Source organism: Apis mellifera, linkage group LG6 (assembly GCF_003254395.2).
Source record: "Apis mellifera strain DH4 linkage group LG6, Amel_HAv3.1, whole genome shotgun sequence".
Classification (NCBI taxonomy): Eukaryota; Metazoa; Arthropoda; class Insecta; order Hymenoptera; family Apidae; genus Apis; species Apis mellifera.
Window position 1 is genome coordinate 12,155,068 of NC_037643.1, and position 19,129 is coordinate 12,174,196.

At 22.5% G+C, this 19,129-nt stretch overlaps 4 protein-coding genes across 11 annotated transcripts; 2 read left to right on the top strand and 2 right to left on the bottom strand.

Moving 5' to 3' along the window:
• Window positions 1-272: 272 nt before the first annotated feature.
• LOC412020 (peroxisomal acyl-coenzyme A oxidase 3) lies at window positions 273-10,606 on the bottom strand. Of its 4 annotated transcripts, none has more exons than XM_395486.7 (12): window positions 10,518-10,606; window positions 3,166-3,307; window positions 2,931-3,053; window positions 2,686-2,844; window positions 2,394-2,541; window positions 2,017-2,307; window positions 1,770-1,933; window positions 1,442-1,691; window positions 1,135-1,368; window positions 910-1,064; window positions 543-836; window positions 373-465 (listed from the first exon to the last, which is right to left on the bottom strand). In XM_395486.7, the coding sequence occupies exons 2-12, from the start codon at window positions 3,283-3,285 to the stop codon at window positions 373-375; spliced, it is 2,031 nt and encodes a 676-aa protein (XP_395486.2). In that variant the 5' UTR covers window positions 3,286-3,307; window positions 10,518-10,606. The 4 variants fall into 4 exon arrangements, with proteins under 4 accessions (XP_016768336.1, XP_395486.2, XP_016768335.1 ...); XM_016912846.1 differs by having other exon boundaries at window positions 10,582-10,600; XM_006569965.3 differs by lacking the exon at window positions 10,518-10,606 and adding an exon at window positions 7,414-7,581.
• Window positions 5,632-10,198, top strand: LOC727346 (ionotropic receptor 21a). Of its 2 annotated transcripts, XM_016912845.2 has the most exons (10): window positions 5,632-6,020; window positions 6,131-6,311; window positions 6,377-6,525; window positions 7,893-8,201; window positions 8,277-8,379; window positions 8,481-8,634; window positions 8,722-8,767; window positions 8,860-9,186; window positions 9,384-9,765; window positions 9,884-10,198. In XM_016912845.2, the coding sequence occupies exons 1-10, from the start codon at window positions 5,968-5,970 to the stop codon at window positions 10,166-10,168; spliced, it is 1,989 nt and encodes a 662-aa protein (XP_016768334.1). In that variant the 5' UTR covers window positions 5,632-5,967; the 3' UTR covers window positions 10,169-10,198. The 2 variants fall into 2 exon arrangements, with proteins under 2 accessions (XP_016768334.1, XP_016768333.1); XM_016912844.2 differs by having other exon boundaries at window positions 8,481-8,767.
• LOC409317 (GATOR complex protein NPRL2) lies at window positions 9,892-13,297 on the top strand. Of its 4 annotated transcripts, none has more exons than XM_016912848.2 (9): window positions 9,892-10,013; window positions 11,347-11,477; window positions 11,599-11,690; window positions 11,758-11,914; window positions 11,981-12,098; window positions 12,185-12,419; window positions 12,513-12,643; window positions 12,701-12,870; window positions 12,972-13,297. In XM_016912848.2, the coding sequence occupies exons 2-9, from the start codon at window positions 11,370-11,372 to the stop codon at window positions 13,146-13,148; spliced, it is 1,188 nt and encodes a 395-aa protein (XP_016768337.1). In that variant the 5' UTR covers window positions 9,892-10,013; window positions 11,347-11,369; the 3' UTR covers window positions 13,149-13,297. The 4 variants fall into 4 exon arrangements, with proteins under 4 accessions (XP_016768337.1, XP_016768338.1, XP_006570024.1 ...); XM_016912849.2 differs by lacking the exon at window positions 9,892-10,013 and adding an exon at window positions 10,908-10,968; XM_006569961.3 differs by lacking the exon at window positions 9,892-10,013 and adding an exon at window positions 11,187-11,243.
• On the bottom strand, window positions 13,276-15,680 carry LOC412021 (cilia- and flagella-associated protein 45-like). Its single transcript, XM_026441241.1, has 5 exons — window positions 15,282-15,680; window positions 14,640-15,025; window positions 14,409-14,541; window positions 13,625-13,918; window positions 13,276-13,496 (listed from the first exon to the last, which is right to left on the bottom strand). Exons 1-5 carry the CDS (start codon window positions 15,657-15,659, stop codon window positions 13,299-13,301), a joined length of 1,389 nt encoding a protein of 462 aa, XP_026297026.1. The 5' UTR covers window positions 15,660-15,680; the 3' UTR covers window positions 13,276-13,298.
• Window positions 15,681-19,129: the final 3,449 nt, after the last annotated feature.

Here is a 19,129-nt window from a genome sequence, read left to right on the forward strand (position 1 = left end):
AATTTATTCGATAAATTATCTAATTAGGAAATAGTCAATTTTTTATACTTAAAAAGTTTTCAAATTTAATTTATTTAAAAATGAAATTTCATTTTATATTTTATTAAAAATTTTATTCTATATTTTCGATTAATTTTTTTATATTGAATTATTTGATTATACTATTAATTATAGAAACATAGAAACATAGAACATCTTACATATAATTTAAATTATAAAGATATAATGAATTTTTTTAGAATAAAATTAGTTGAATATAGATAAATTTTATATAAATTTTATAATAAATTTTTATTGTCCGGAAATGTATAATTTTCATAATAGAAAATATTAAAAATATAACAATAAAATTAATTACATGCTATGTACATATCATAATTTTGATCGCACTATTTCTCTCCACCATGATGGTCGTTCGAAGTTTTCTTTATGCTTGAATATTTCTTCTTTAATATGTTTGTATACCTATGTACACATATGTAGAAAATATATTAAAGATTATTATTATTATAGATTGGACTCTAAAAATAAAATAAACATACTTGACCATCAGCCATTCCTAATGGAGACTTTAAGATAAAATCCGGCGGTGCTAAAACATCGACTAACGCTACTGCCTCTCGAACTAATTGCTTACATAAAATTATGATGCCTTCTCGTAATAAACTATCCATATTACTTTTAGTCGATGCATAACCACCAGCATAAAAGTCTCCTAATCTTTTTTCTAAAATAACTGCTCCATAAAGCGAACATAATTTTGTCAATATATTACGTTCTTCTGATCTCCACAAAGGATTTTGTATACATTCTATAAAATACTTCATTATCACATGCTATATAAAAATATTAACAAAATTAATTTAATAATTCAATAATTATTTTGCAATATTAAAAATAAAATATTACCTGTCCATACAATATAGATAATGTTTGCGCAAAAAATACTTGCGTATTATTTCTTATATCAAAATCATCACAACCTTTACGTTTTAAGTTTTGTGTCTGTTCATATGTTCTTTTTAAGTAATAACATAATAACCATGTAAAGGATAAAAATAAATCTATAAAAAGTAAGTGTCAAATAAAATCACAAATCATAAATTTTGAATTATATTTAAATTATCTTCATACTTTCTGGTTTCAATATATCATCAACCGTTGTATAAGAAAATTTTTGTATTAAAATATTATTGGCATCTTTCATGAAATCTGCCGTTTTTAATGGAGAATTTATAGGTTTTCCACTGAGTACATTTGACCATTGATTTAATAACCAATTGCTTGCTTGTTGAATCAGTACATTATTTTCTCCCTCAAATGTACAAGTTACATCATTCTCAGCTCTTAGATCACCCAAACGAGAAACTAATAATTGAAAATAAAGATTAAATAATACAAAAGTGAAATAAAAATGGTTGCATTATTAATTAAAGCATACTTTTAAGATAACCGTGTCCTCCACAAGATTCTCTACAATCCTGAATAATATCTCGACTAGTCCATGAACACACCGGCTTTGTTGCAGAAGATAATGCATGTATTTCCATACCTTCGCTATCGATATTATCTTGATTTTTTGCATTCATTGTAATAAGTTTCAAATTAAATTCGAACATTTGATTTACAAATGCAACAGAAAATATTTTTATAGCATATGTTGCTGCCAAGTGAGGAAACAATCGCCATTGCTACATGTTTATGTTAAATTTTAATTGTACGACAATTTTATATTTGATTGTAGATTTTCATTCGACTCATTTAAATACCTGCGCTTGATATTCTATAACTGGCCATTCTTCAAATTCCGATGGTCCGAATTGTTTTCTTACGGCACAATATCGTATAGCAATGGTTATTGCAACAGATGTAAAGTTTGAGCATAACGATGTAATAGTAATACGTCCCGAAGATAATGCACCCAAGGATGCACCTACGCAAATTCAATTATTAGTATTCAAATTATTATTGAAATCGAGTTAAAAGTATTATAAAAAATTTTTTTCAAACTCTCACCAAATCGTTTGCTTTTATCCTTTACAGATGCCGTATAATTTCCATCTTCGGTAACATTTGCCGTTTTATTTAATAAACATGTTCGAGAAATGTGATAATTATGAAACATCATAAATCCATTGTCTACTCCATTCAACGCAATTTTTTCACCCATGTCTCCAACATTAATATTTGGATAAGGTATATGAGTATCTGGATCTCTGATCGGTACGATAAATGTATGAAGTCCATGATTTTGTCTATCTGGTGTAATTAATTGAGCAAATACAATAGCATGAGTTGCAGTTTTTCCTGAAAGAGGATAAATCTTTATTTTATTTTATTTAAGAATTTTAATTTATACTTTATATAAGATGTACATCTTTTTATCACATTACCTAAACCACCAACCCAACATTTTGCAGCTTCAAAGTCAGGGGTATTCAAGACGAAACTCTTCGATTTCACGTCATACGTAGCTGTAGTTCTTATTCCTTTTGCATTTGTCCCATGCGATATTTCCGTCAGTGCAAAACAACATATGTACTAAAAAAATTATACCATATGAATAATGTTTCTATGCAAAATATTTTACAATTCTTAATAGAAATTCAAATTATAATTAAAATACAATTTTAAAAATTTAAACAATAAAATATTTAAAAAATATAAAGCATATAAAATACTTACTTGTCCGTTTTGAATTTTTGTTACCGTGTCATAATGATCTTCTGTGCCTAAAGCAAGAATTGTAATTGGAACCATACCATCCATCACACCCATTTTTATTGGAAGAGAAGCTTCATATTGATATATTATAGTAAACCAATGTCTATGGATTAATGGATTCTGTAGAAAAATTATAGGTGACTTATATAAGTAAATTGTTAATTGTTTCTTTTTTCTATTTTTCTATTTGTTAATAATATATATACTGCAATATCATTATCCTTTAATGCCCGAACACGAGAATTACAAAGTTTTCGTTGTTCATCTAATGTATCACAGACATGGTTTTGAAACACTGGTGACGTTTTTATAAAATCCCACAAAGTTTTCTGAAATGATAAAAATATTTGAAAAAAAGCACTATTTATATCTTTCTTACATGAAAATTCAAAGATAAATAATCAAATATATTACTATAATGAAAAATTTCTTCCCAAATACCTGAAACTTTACAAAATCCTCTCCTTCTAAGTTGAGTTTCAATAATTTCCAATCGAAAGTTGCACATTTTCTATAAGGATCTAAAGGTCCTTTTGGTAAGTCAGCTATTATATCCTTCATTTTAACTTTTTAATTAAAATACCTATATGATAAAAGAATGATTCAACACTGTTTTATTTATTAACATGTCACCATGATAAAGAAGCGACATAAATTTTTGCGGATGCTTTATTAAAATTCATGAATAATATCAATAAATTCGTGCAAAAATATTTAATACGTGTCGATACATGTATTATTAATATAATATATAAACGTATACACGATTTTACAATTTTTTTTTTATTAACACAGAACAAGAGAAACTTTTTTTTTTTTGTAGTGAAGAATATATCATTTGATCGTTTCAATTTAAAATTATGATTATCTTATTTACTTTTTTTACAGAAAATTTTAATCATTCTACTCAAGATATTTAAATTTTTTTAATTCAATGTTTTATTCCAAAAAAAATATTCAAATTGATAATCGAAAATATATATTAACAAGCATATCAAATTTAAACTAAATTTAATAGAAATAAACGAGAATGAAAGTAGTATAAGAAGATACTAGGCTAGATAAGATAAAAAGATAAGAACATTAATAATGCTCAAATATATTTCGCTAAAATCTGCAACTTATCTTCACTCTTCTCCCGCCATTCATTATTAATGTTTCAAATTTCACTGCCTGACACAACTCGATGAAATAAGAGAATAGAATAATTAGAGCAAGCGAGATACATAGATGCAAAACGTAAAATAGTTAAAAAGAATGCCACGAAAAAAAAGTAATAATGCAATAAGGAAAACTTCACTTTTTATAATTTATATTTTTTTAAAGATAGTATAAGTGGATTGTCAAGATTCCTTCGATTAAATGAAAGAAATTGAATATGAAAAATACGTCGTAAATCGAATTAACTTTTTTTTAATTAATAATTAATAATCAATTAACAATTAAACATCTATAATTATCTATAATATATAACGTAATTATTAATATATTATTAATGTAAATTTGAATTCATTTTTAATCGAGAGAAAATCAATAATCCATTTAATATCTTTAATAATTACTTTTTTCTTTAAATGGTAAGTATATGAAAAAAATAAAAGAAAAAAAAAATTTATCGTTTTTATCGCTTTTTATGATTTACATTTCATTTACAATATGTGACAACATTTAATTTTTTAAACAAAATACTACATATTTTGTTGTGTTGCATAAAGCTATATATCGAAACGATTTCAGAATTATTTAAGATGCAATAATTTTGAAAATTATATATAAATTTTAGAATAAAAGAATAAAAGAAATCGTTACACTTTGTTTGAATATTCTGCCTAATGTTTAGATTGCATTTTAATGTTTATAATTTTTTATTTTTAATGCTCTATTGAATATACATTGCACAAATATATTCATGGAATGTTATTAATAGAAATAAACATCATAGCATAAAAATTAATTATAAATTCTGAAATGTTGTACAGTTCTACAAATAAGAAATATGAAATTCATAATGATAGAAAATTATTTTTATCGCAATCCATTTTGTACGACTTCAAAAATTATAATTTCAAATGTGGTTGAAATTGTTTTTCATGCAAAATATATAATAAAATATTTATATTTATCTTTCGAAAAAAATTCAAACAAAAAATTGAACATATACACATCGGTATTATAAAAATTATATAAAAGATAATAAAATTTTTTTTTTTATTTTATCTATATACTTACCATTTGCAAAAATAATCATGGATAAGTAATTTTAATAAACACTCTTTATATTATTGTATATACATTATTTAAATATGAACTTATTATTATTATTATTATTTTGTTATAATACTTTCTTATAAACAAAAATTTCTAATTAACAAAATTTACGTTTGCATTAAGAAATATAATACATATAATACAATAATATTTTCACAAAAAGAAACAAGTAATCAACAATTCATCGAAAAACTTAACATATTTTGATTTATATTGTAATAGAGGCCTACTTGTATATTAATAATATGTAAAATATTTCATTAACTTTCAAATGGGATAAATATCAATTAAGTTGGTCGAAGAATTCGCAAAAATTCTCGATTAAATTAAACGGTAGATAAATTTTTAAGGAATGAAAAAATTATTATATATATAGAACATTATATACATAATACTTAATTTATTTAATTTAATGAATATCAGTTACATTGTAATGATAAATATTGTATTAATATAACTTAAAAATAATCAATATAATTAAAAAAAAATTCTTTCATGAAAAAATAATAGATTAAGTAGATTAAAATTACATAGTTTAATATATATATATATTTAGATATTTACATTTAAATTTTATAATTAATTTATATGAATTTAATACAAATAATTAATCATATATATATATAATTAAATAAAAAATATTTACATCGTTAGAAAAAATTTTTATAATACAAATTACAACTGTAGCTATTGTAGTGTATTGTAACTATATATTGTATGTACATGTACAATTACACAATTGCTTTTTCTGACTTAAAATAAAAATAAACTGAATCCACCGTGACCTTATTCAAAATTGCCGTTTTCTAACTTGCATTTGCATTATCGATTGCATTGCTTATCCAAGTTAATTGCTTAGTAAATGAGATCTCTAAATATTTGATTTCTTGTGATCGAAAGAACAAATTAAAAAGACCGATAGAGTTAAATCGGCATATATAGCATTTCCAACTCGATAGTAGAATCGTGCAAGCAATGTTACTTGTTACGTTGTTTCTTCAATTCATCGTATTAGCATCCAGTAAAAGGTAATTATATTTTAGCCAATTTTTATTCAATTTAATTTCAATATAAATTAATCAATTTATAATTTGTTCGAGAAATAATTAATCATTAAATATTAATAAAAAATGCACAGAGTACTTTATAAATTGCATCAATGCGAGAATAATGAAGCAAATTTAAAATCTCTTGCTGAAGAAATCGTGGAGGAGATCATTGAACAAACAAATTGCATTATTTTTATTACCGATTCGACTTATCAAAATCTTATAGATATTAAAAATATTAAAGGTTCTTCGAATGTGTCAAAATATGAGGTAATATAAATATTCAAATTTATTTTTAATTATTTTCATATAATTATTCATTAGATGCATTCTAGATCCTATTACGAGATAACGAACAATTTTCACGGCCAAGACGACGAATACAAAGAATTTTAGTCGACGGTAGAACAGTTGACTGTAACGCATATATTATGCTAATCAGTAATGGTTATTTGACAGCAGAATTTTTACAATATACAGAAAGGTAAATATATAAATAAAATTATATAATAAATAGATATTACTTAAAATAATTTTATGCAATTTTTTTTACAAATTTTATACTATAATGTTATAAAAATATGTATATATTATATTATGCTCATTCTCATTGTAAATTCTAATCTTTTTTTCTGATTATTTTTAAGTAATTTAAAAATATATTTGAATAATGATATTCGAAAATTTTGCGAACTTTCTAACATAAGTTAAATCTATAAATTTGATTAAATTATATTTCTGTCTCAGACAAATGTAATTAGAAAATCTCATAAATTAAAACGTTACTGTGAAACAACCTCTATTATCTTGTATAAACATATTTTTTTTTTAAATATAACCATATGACTTTTATGTATAAATAGATTCTTTGAATTATTTTTACATTATAAGATATTTCATTTTTGAAAATTTAAAATAGGTATTCAATGTTATATTTTAAACTTTTATCATTTTTTTTGAAACTTTTTGAAATTATATTATTTAGTTGTTCAATAATTAACATTGAATAATTGTGTCATTGTATGCGTCATGTCAATGCTTTTTAAATTATTATTATAATTACATATAATTTGATGATAAGAAAAAAAAAAGAAGAAAATTAAGGAATCATTTTAAAGAGTTATCAATAGTATGTTATTTACATTACGAATATTTTTAATAAATATAATTATGTCAAAATGTTAAATGTATGAAATGGGATATATTTTATCTCTAATTAAATAATTAAATTTAAATTTGAATAAATGAATCGAAATATTTCTTTAATTTATATTTTGAGTTCGAGAATAATTTACAATAATATACTCTTTTACGATTTGTATTTATTTTATGATGTATTAAACAATATCTTCTATCTATATTATATACCTACCGTGTATTCAATTTCACGAAGTGATATATCATCTGAATAAAATTTAATTATAATTTTTTTATTTTTCTGTTGTAATTTTTTTCACTTTTTGCACTAATTGACATCAATTATCTTCGTAATTTTTTTCAATATAAAATACTAGCGAATAAATAAAATATTAGAATTAAATAATATGGAACAACGGAACGTAACAATAGGGAACATTCAACTAAACTTTGCTTATGCTTGCATCATAGTTTTTTTACAAATATATGTATTAATATGTATTAATATATATTGATGTATGCTAATAATATGTATTTAAAACATTATATTTCTTCAACTATGAATTTATACATTATTATATCATTTATGTAATTATAATTATCACAAATATATTAACATCAATAATTTTTACCTATTTTTTTTTTTCATTCATATTCATATATTTTATATTTCAAATATTAACATTTAAAATATTTCTAATTTTTTATTTTCAGAGAACGTCTAATTAATACTCGTGGTTTATTTTTATTGTTATATGATTTACGTTTATTCCAATTAAATTTGTATTATCTTTGGAAAAAAATAATTAATGTAGTTTTTATCCGTCAATATAATGCATACAAACATCGTTCTGGTGAAATATCATTCAAAGAAAGAATTGATTTGAATACCGTTTATTTTCCTCCTCGTAAAAGAAGGCTTACTGCGACAAAATATATAGATACGTGGTATCAAGGCAAATTGCGTTATGGTACCAATCATTTTACAGAAAAAACTAATAATTTACAAAAAAAGCATTTACAGTTTGTATAAAAAATTATATATAATTATACTTATTACTTTTAAAATATTTTAATAACAATTCTGATATATTTTAGAATTGCTGTATTTGAACATATTCCAGCAGTAACAGAAAAATCAAAATTATACTATAACAAACAACCAAATAACATAATACAAGGTTTAGGAATAGAATTTGAAGTATGTATTATATACAAAATACAGTATAAAATATATACATATATATATATATAAAATAAGATATATATAAAATACATTATTTTATATTTATATTATTTCAGTTAATACAGATCATATCAAAAGCAATGAACTTCAAACCAAAATATTATATACAACAAAATATTCCATTGAAACAAAAGGACATTGAAGGAAGTAATCAAACTGATACTGGGCTAATAAGCAAAGTCATAGAAGAAAATGCTGCATTTTATTTGGGTGATTTACATTATACATTGCAAAATCTGAATTATCTTGATCTCACTATTCCATATAATATTGAATGTCTTACTTTTTTGACACCAGAATCATTAACTGAGAATTCATGGAAGTTACTAATACTTCCATTTAAGCAAGTATAAAATAAAAAAATATAATTCACAATAAATAAATCAAAGAAACATAATTAACAAGTAAATAATATATATATTTTTTTGTTTTTAGATTTTACACTTGGATTGCACTTATTCTCACTTTAATTCTAGGAAGTATTGTATTTTATTTTTTGTCATTATCTTATAAGAAGCACATAAGTTCATATAAAAGTCAAAATACATCTATAAAAAATGAAACGAAAGGATTATACTTATTTACTGAAATAGGAAATAGTATTTTATATACTTATAGTATGTTATTTCAAGTTTCATTGCCACATTTGCCAAGCCCTTGGGCTGTACGAATACTAATTGGATGGTGGTGGATTTATAGTATTTTAGTTGCAGTTGCTTATCGAGCTAGCATGACTGCAACTCTAGCAAATCCAGTTGCCAGGTAAAAATTAATAAAATTATTTAATAGAATTAATTCATATATAAATATAATATATGCATATAATTTAATTTGTATTTAAATTTTAACAACTCATTATATTTCATTATAAATATTTAATACTTTAATATTTAGTATTTTATATATTGAAATATTTATATTATATTTTATATTATATTATTTATATAATTTGAATGTAGAGTTACTATTGATACATTAGCACAATTAGCAAAAAGTTCTATGGAAGTTGGAGGATTGAATGAAGAAAGCAAAAATTTTTTCTTGAAATCATCAGATCTCAGCAGTCAAGAAATTGGTAATAAATTTATAATAATTAAACATGAAGATGAAGCTATTGAGAAAGTGGCAAATGGTTCTTTTTGTTATTATGAGAATTCTTATTTTCTTCAATATGCCCGTGTGAAAAGACAAATATTCGAAAAAGAAAAAAAAAGAAATGAAACTGCAAACAATAGATCATCAAAACATAATTTACACATCATGGAGGAATGTATTATAAATATGCCAATAGCCCTTGGTATGGAAAAAAATTCACCATTGAAGCCAAAAGTTGATATTTTGGTACATGTTTTTTTATAAATTATTATTAAACTATTAAAAAAAGATATCTCATAATAATATATTTTATGTAATATGTATTATGTATTATGTAATATGTATGTAACATGTATGTTCTTAGATAAGGCGCATGATAGAAATTGGATTAGTTAAAAAATGGTTAAATGATGTTATGGAATGGCCAAAAATTATGGAAATAAGACAAGAGGCAGAATCAGAAAAAGCATTAGTTAATCTTCATAAATTAAAAGGTGCATTTTTTGCTATTATTTTTGGTTATTTATTAGCTTTTATGATTTTAATAGGTGAAATCTTATATTGGAAATATATTGTATTAAAAGATCCAAAATTTGACAAGTATCATTTAGATATATTTTATAATAGTAATAATAATTCTAAAATATAAATTTATTTTAACAATTTATAATTATTAATAATTTTTTAAAAATCTAGAAAAAATATATTAATTATATTATAAATAAAATATATTTTATTATTGTAATATAATTCTAAAAGAATATATTTACAATAAAATTGACTTTTTAAGATATATTTATAAAATTACACTATATATTAAACATTGTATTTAAAAAAAATATATATACATATTGTACATAAAAAATTCAAATAGAAAACATATGGTTATAGATTTTAATTTATGTATTATTAAAGTATTAATATATTAAAAATAAAGTATGGTAAATGTAATGAAAGAATTTATAAATTTTTAATTAAATGTCTATAGTATTACATACCAATATTATAACAAAGAAGGTTCAATATTCTTCCTCTCTTTGTTACACAGGCACTTGTTCTTACCTATTCATTGAATTGCTCTCTTTCTCTCTCTCTTCTCTCTCTCTCTATTTCTCTTAATACTTCTCCTTCATTTTCTTCTTCATTCGTTATATATTATATGTTTCTATCATTAATCTTAATCTTTATTTTTATTTATTTTTTCTCATTCACTTATATTATTATCATTATTTAAACTTATCTTTTATCAATTTATTAAGAAATATATTTATATCTATTTTTTCTTTTTTTCATTCATGTTTTTATTTCTTTTTATAATATAAACATCTTTTTTTTTAGTATGTATGTATAAATACAAATATATATATGTATAGATATTATATAATAATGAAGTTTTGTAAAATTGTAATTTAGAGAATATTTACTTCTACAAATATGGATCATAAAAATGTATTGTACATGTTATTTGAAATGAGATGTATTTTGACGTATTTGTTACTTATACATTAATTAATAAATAAATTATAAATTAATAATCCATTCTTCATTTTTATAAATTCAAAATATTTAATAAAATATTAAAAAATTTCTCAATTTAAAATTTCAAGACATAATTATAAATATGGACATAAACATTGAGATTGAATTATTCATTGTTCAATTTTATCATTCAACATGAAAATATTATCAAATTTTATAAAATTATAAAATAAAAAATAAATTAGGTTATTAATTGATAATAATACAAATATACATTACAATAACATACTTTCTTTATTTGTTTCATTATAATAGGTTAACAGTTCTTTATCTGTTTTATTATAATAGGTTAATAAACTTGATAAATAAAAATGACATCAGTAACAGAAAATACAAAGGACAAGGGACAAGAAGATCCAATTAGATGTATATTTTTTTCGGAATTTCATCATATTGTGGGTCCAATGATTACTTGTCAGGTTAACAGATGCTATATATAATCTATAATTTTAAATATTTGGGTATTTTTTTTTGTTTTAAATTGTTCTTTTATCCATAATTTATTAAAATTATTATTTATAATGATATTTTCTTAATTAGGTTCCAGATAATTTTATTTCAAAAGATATATTTGATACTGTCAGTGTTTATATAATACCAAAAGCAAAGTTACAACGCAGTACTATTACAGTGTAAGTTTAATTCAAAAAGTACATAATTATTTGAAATTTAATTATTAAATTATTTATATTTTTACAGAACATTAAAGGATTATAAAATACTAGGATTTCCAGTGAAAATTGATGACAAAAAATATGCAAGAAATGCATTTTATTTTAATTTATGCTTTGTATGTGATGCAGAAGCACGTACTGTGCATTATGAACCTGTTGTAAAAAAAATGTCTGATTTCCTAGTAAGATTTTATATCTAGATAATAATTATTTTTATTAATTTCTTTGAAATTAACTCAATTTTTTAGATGGCTCTTGAAGAGGAAAATTGTTTTTTATCTGCCTCAGAGGATAAAACAAGGTTAGCAGAAATGCTACAACAGGTAATGCACGATTTGAATTTACATAAGATGTGTACATTAACAGGTAAGTTAAAATGTATTATAAACAATAGTTTTGAATAAAGACATTATAATATAGAATAAATTAAATAGAATAAATTATTTTAATAGAGGGAACAATGACATCTCATTTGAAAGTTATAAAATTAGCACCTGAACCGAAACCAGTTCTTGATCATCAGGTACCAATATTTTTGGAAGGCCGAGAAACATTTCAGACTGATCAATGGGATTTAACCACTCAGCAAGTATTGCCATATATAGATGGATTCAATCATGTTGCACGAATAGCAGCTGAAGCAGATGTAGAAAACAATCTGGTTAAAAGCTGTGTACAGAATCTTATGTATATAAAATTTTATATAAATATACAATTTTATTTTTTAAAAATGAGATTTTCAATATTAATGTTATTTCAATTTTTATGGTGTTGTTTCAGTTATTATGGTGTTGTAACTTTAATTCCAATATTTCAATATAGCAATGTTTATGCTGCTACTCCAAAATTAAGAGAATTAGCCGAAAATACGAAGTTACAAGAACGATGTATAACTTATACTTCAAAATTTCGTAAGTTTTATAATAAGTTTATAATAAAAAAAATATTCTACAAAAATTTATTTTTAGCTAGACAACCTGCATATCTTAGAGATATATATCGAATGTATGCAAGTATGACACATGGTAGCAGTATGAGAGATTTGTGTCAACGTCTTAATCCTCAGAATTTAAGAATTAATGAAAGGCGATTAGTACAATTTGGTCTTATTGAAGGTTTTATTCGTAGAGTATATAAGGTTGGTTAAAACTATTCTTATTTCTTATTCTTTGAAATTCTTATGTCAATTTTAAGAATTATTTATCTTTAATTACTATATACAATTTTTTTAATTTGTAGTATCCAATATATTTATCAGGCTCCCCTTGTAATGAAGAAACGAAGAACAATCCAATTTATAAATATTTTACAGGAGCATATAGTCTTGATGAAATTTGCTGCAGTACAGGTCAATCAGCTGCGCAACTTGAAGATATTGTTGAACGCGATCCAAATGTTATTATGTTATGGAAATAATATTTAAGAAGAATATTTCGTGAAATTTGATTTTTTTAATTTTGATAAATGTAATAAAATTCATTCATATAAACAGAAATATGATAACACGCAGGATATATTATATATAATTTATATTGAATGATAAATAAATAAATTATAATTGCAAATTTATTGTATATTACTGATCAATCGTTTCACTTCACTGATATACATTTCAGGCACTTTGTTTTTTCTCATTTCATCACATTTTTTGTCCATTGTTTCGCGCAATTTTTTCTTACGCATCTCAGCTTCTGTACGAATTGCTAAACCTTCTTCAAACATTCTTTGTCTTGCTTCGATACGTTCTCTTTCTTTATTATTTACCTAATAATAATAATAATAATAATATTATATAATATAATATATTTATTAATTTTAAATTCTAATATGCACAAACATATTTAAATTTATTTGTTTTATTATAAAATAAAAATAAATTAATCATAACAAACCTGTTTTAGTATTTCGCTTCTATGAATTAATGCTTGTTTCTGTTTCTTTTCAAGTTCTTTTTGTTCTCGACAGAAAGCTTCCCTTTGAACGCGTACAATTTTTTCAAATTCACGTCGTTCCCTTTCAAGTTCAATTGCTTCCATTGTTCGTTTATTATTTATTTGTTTCTCTCTTTCTTTGACAAGTAATTTCTGAGCTTCTGCTTTTTTTAAAGCTTCTTCTTTTTCTTTTTGTCTCCATCGTCTCTCTACTTCTTCTTGAATTCTTGCAGCAGTCAACTCATCGAGTCGTTCCTATAAAAATAAAAAAAATTATTAAAGTTATTATTAAATTATTATTAAAGTTTAAATAGAATTATACATAGAATTTTTTATTTATTAATATATTATTATATAATTATATAAAAATATAATTATTTATTAATATAATAATATTTTAATGTAAATTTTAAATTTGAAATTTATGATATAAATATATCACTAATATTTAAAATACAATAAAAATATTTTAAATAAATTTATATATATTATATATATTTGTTTATGTTATAAGTAAAAAATAAAAAGTTAAACATAGTAAAATTTTACTCAATAATTTTACTACATATATTTAATAATTTAAAAAAAATTGTCTTAAATTTTAATATCAAAATAGGAGTAAGAACTATAACATAAATTGTAAAATTAAAGATAAGTTAGATAGATAGAAAGAAAGATAGTTAGAAAAATAAAAAGATAATTAAAAAAAATTAAATAATCATATTTAAAAATTAAATTATTATACTTGAATATCTTTTTCTTGCAACTTCTGTGTTGCAAGAGTTTCTTTGGTTTTTTCTTTTTTTAATTTTTCCAATCTTTGTTCTTCTTTCAGTTTTGCTTCTCTTTCATCTTTATAGCGTTGATATTCTTTTATCCTATAAAATAATGTATAATTATACTATATGTATATATATTATACTATAATAATATTATTAATAGTTAATTAAAAGCTTAACAATTTAATATATTCTACCTAAGATCAATGATTTTATTTTCTTGTTCTTCCATAGCTTTCAAATGTTTCAATTGCTCATTTCCTTCAGCAATTTGTTGTCGAATTAGCGCGTTTTGAATTTCTTTATTTCGTAGTTTTGAAATTTCTTCTTGTTGCCAATTAATATTGCTTAAATTAATTAATCGACTTTCTTCTTGCTTTTTTTCAAATTCTAATATTCTGTTTTCTTCATTTTCTTTTATTTGATCCATTAAACTACTAGCAAATTTTTGTCGTTTTATTGCTTCTTCTTGCTCTTTTCTAATTTCTTCTTTGATCGCCCATCTTCTTTCGTTTTCCATCATATCATTCAAACGTTTTTCTTCTTCCTCCATCTCATGTTTAATTAGTTTCTTTTCTTCTATCTGAAAAATTATGTACTTAATAAACATTATGCAAAAATTTATACAAATTAGCTATTTAACAAATTTATATAAATAAATCTGTTTCTATATTATATAGAGAATAATAATTGTTTCAATAATTTAATAAATATATTTAATTTATCAGAATTTATTATAATATATTTTTTATTTCTCTATAATATATTTTAATAATTAAATAATTAGAAAATTATTGCACTTTTTTATCAATTTTTTTAAATAAAATTATAAGTTTTACCTGGGCATCTCGAATGGCTCGACATTTAGTTTCTAAGATGATTCTATTGCATTTTTGAATTTCTTCCTCCTGTTCAAGTCTCATGTTCTCTGCTCTTTCAAGGACATACTTCGCTCTTCTTTTAGCTTCTTCTTCAATTTCGATCAATTGAGGACATTTTTCTCGAGGCCTTTCTTGATCCAGTTTACGAAATTCTTCTTTTCTCTCTATACTCTCTTTTATAAGTCTTTCCCTTTCTTCTTTCTTTGCTTTAAGAGCTGCTTCTTGTTCTTCCTTTGACAAACGACTGTATTTTTGATATTCGTTATACTCTTTTTGTGTCAAAATTTTTGAAGGTGCCGGTCTTTTTTTCTTCATAGCATGAACTTGTATTTTCATTTTAACTTTAGTTTTTTCTTTACCTAACTAAATACAATAGTTTATTATACAAATTATTATAATATATACGATTAAAATATTAATTATTAATTGTAATATTATTAATTATTAAAATATTTATATTATTCAAATATAACAATTTTTATATATTTTATGATATTTTAATTTAATTTTACTTAATTTATTTATATAATATAATATTATATATAGTATATAATTAGTATTATATATACATAATTTATTAATATACATAGTATTTAAATTTATTATAAGTTAATAAATTTAACTTATAATTCAGTTATAAAAAAAAAAAAGTAACGAAAAAGACATGGATAACATATTAAGTTCAAAACAAAAAAAAATTTACCTTCTCTTCTACTGAATCCCTACATTCTGCAGTTTTTACACAAGGACTGCGATTTGTACAAACTTGAACGTGAAATTTCGATTTATTTTTTGTTGGATTTCCAAATGATTGTGTATAAGTTGTTTTTGGCGCATTATTTCTCACTTTTTGTACCATTTTAAATTTTAAAAATTTTTTTTTTATCGTGTTAAAGTAATATCTTTTGCACTCGTTGTTTAAAAAAAGTAGAAAAAAATTAATTCTTAAATATTATTAAAGACACTTTCTTAACCAAATATTGATTTATTCTTATGATTTGATAAAATATGTAAATCTTCACGTTTTTCTTTGAACAAATAATTATCACAAAGTATCAATTTAATATATTATTGCGGTTTATTTCAATGATTTATAATTGAAGATATTTATGTTATTGTTATATATGTTGATTAAATAAAAATAGAAATAGATTAACCAGAAAGAATTGATTCCAAGGATTGATATGAAACAAGTTCCTTCATTGTTTACAAATGGTAAACTGACGATTGCATCGTTTGTTTGATCAATAGTAATGTGACAACATAATTCAATTTTGTTGTCACAAAGAATATCTTTTCTTTTTTTTATTAAAATGTAATTAATTTTATCAAAATGATCAAATAAAATTTTGATTGATGTAAAAGAGGAAAATTTTATTTGACTGATTTAATTTTATTTTTAAAAAACTTTTTATTTTAAAAAATATAATATATATAAGTATATAATAAATATAATGTAGTTATTACAATAATTATATTTGATAATCTAAATGATAAAAAAAAGTTAAATAATAAGCAATAATATTTCAAATAGTATAATAATATAGAAAGAAGACAACAAGAAAGACAACAAAATAAAATAAAAAAAAAAAAAAGAAGAAGCAAAAAATCGTAAATTTTTATTTTAACGTAAGATTAGTCTCATGAATGGCATATTCAATTTGCATTGATTTGATTTTATTACTCGAATAAAAAAATAGAAAACCCGCAAGAAGAAGTATGATGGGATGATTCACCCCTTTTATTCGTATGTACGTTCGTTGCCGAGTTTCCCTATGTCGTCGACTTTCCTCTAGGTGGGAAAATGCACATATGACTACATGTCGTTTGTTAAGTGTTCATATTGCAGACAAAATATACAATTTATATTTTTAGAATATTCGAAATACAAAGGATATTTATTATTTATTAGATTTCGAAATACAACTGAAATAAAGTTTCATCGATAAAGGAAAATTTACTTTTTACCTTTTATTTAAAATTTCAGGATCTTTAAAAGATCAATGTTAATAATAGTATAATTAACATCGCAATATAAATTAATCTTTGTAATTTATTATCAATTAAATTTTCAAATCGAAAGTACATTGATTAATAATTTATTACGAATATTAAAGAATTATAATAATATCAAATAAAATATATCCTGCATCATGATAAACGCAAACGCTTTAACATGTAATAAATAAATTTTGAAATATTATTCAATATTTTCTATTTCATACTTTTAAAACCTTTTAAAGCAAAGCGTTATCATGTTTTATATAGTTAATAATAACTGTCCTCCGATGAGTTCTCGTGGGAAATATACAACACACGATTATTTGGCGAATCGATTTTGCAAGGGGAACTTTTACATTTAAGCATTAAATAGTGTCTGAAGAATAAAAAAGTCGATCAATATCATACAATGATCATTTTACACGTACAGCATATTGGGATAATACTATTTCGATATAATCAAAAAAGACACGTTTTTTTTTCAATTCGTATCTTAGACCCGTTATTTATGATAAGAAATACAGTAAATATAGCAACAATATTAACGGTTAGACTATATATAGTAAGTATGTAACCGATGAACTTGCAACTATAGAAATGCAATCATTACACTATATAGTATATATCACTGAGTTTATTTTATTTTCGGATTCAATGATAATGACATGATATTCTATGAAAACTTTCAACGAATATATTCTCCTTTTAAATATATGTATGTATGATTGTATAATAAATACTAAAATTTATTTATTATAATGAATAACATAATATATTTATATGTGTATTGTACAAAAAGTAACAAAAAAAAAGTATTTAATTTGAGAAATAATTTTTGTTGAAAAGAATTAATCTCTAATTAAATGACTCTAATAATTTGATAATAACAACAAGATATAAATCATATAAAATAATTAAAGATAATTATAAGTTAAAAATAAGTGATAAAACGAACTAACTTTTTAAGAAATAATATATCAAAACTGGTATTGAATAATTTCAAAGTATAATATATTGTAGCACATGTTGCTGTTATAAAATATTTTTTTTTTGAATCACGTATTGTGCTTAAATCGTTCCTTTTGGTATAAATGTATATCCTTGTATGTATGCATAATGTAAAAAAGAAAGAAGAGGGAAAAGTAAACCAATCTGTAACTACCACGTGCATCAAGTTCCAACCACTCTTCAATCTGTGATGAACAAAGATAGTACATATGTATCTAAGAACGAAAAATAGCTTTCGAAGTAAGGCCAGGGAAATATTTATTGTCCTTTTTTCCTGCATGTCTTTCCAGTAAACATTATATTTCCAAGCTGCGCCAAACGATTGCGTTCTAGTCGACCAATTGCGAAGGGTTTCCCTAATAAGAATTTTTCTAGAAGTGGGAAACATGAGCGTACGTGTAAGATTCCATGCTTTCTGCCTTCACTTTTCGCGCGACATCGTCTCGCTCTACTTTGATACACGTGCCAACTGAATTCAGTTCAATTTAATGATTTTAGATTTGTTGGATAAAATCGCATTCTCGTTGAAGAAAATACAATTTTTCTTTTACGATTTTCAATTGGACGATAATACTTATTTTTCAATTAACAATTTATTCGATTTTTTTAAAACAGAATTATTGCATTTGCACACAAGAGTGTTCTTTCTTGTGTTTTTTTTTTTTTTCATTTTTAATCGAATATAAGTTTGAATTTAAAGAAATAAAAGAATCAAATTGCATCCATTTTCTTTTCACATATTTATTTATTCGTTTAAAAAATTGAATTATTAATAATCTATTAAATTATAATAATTT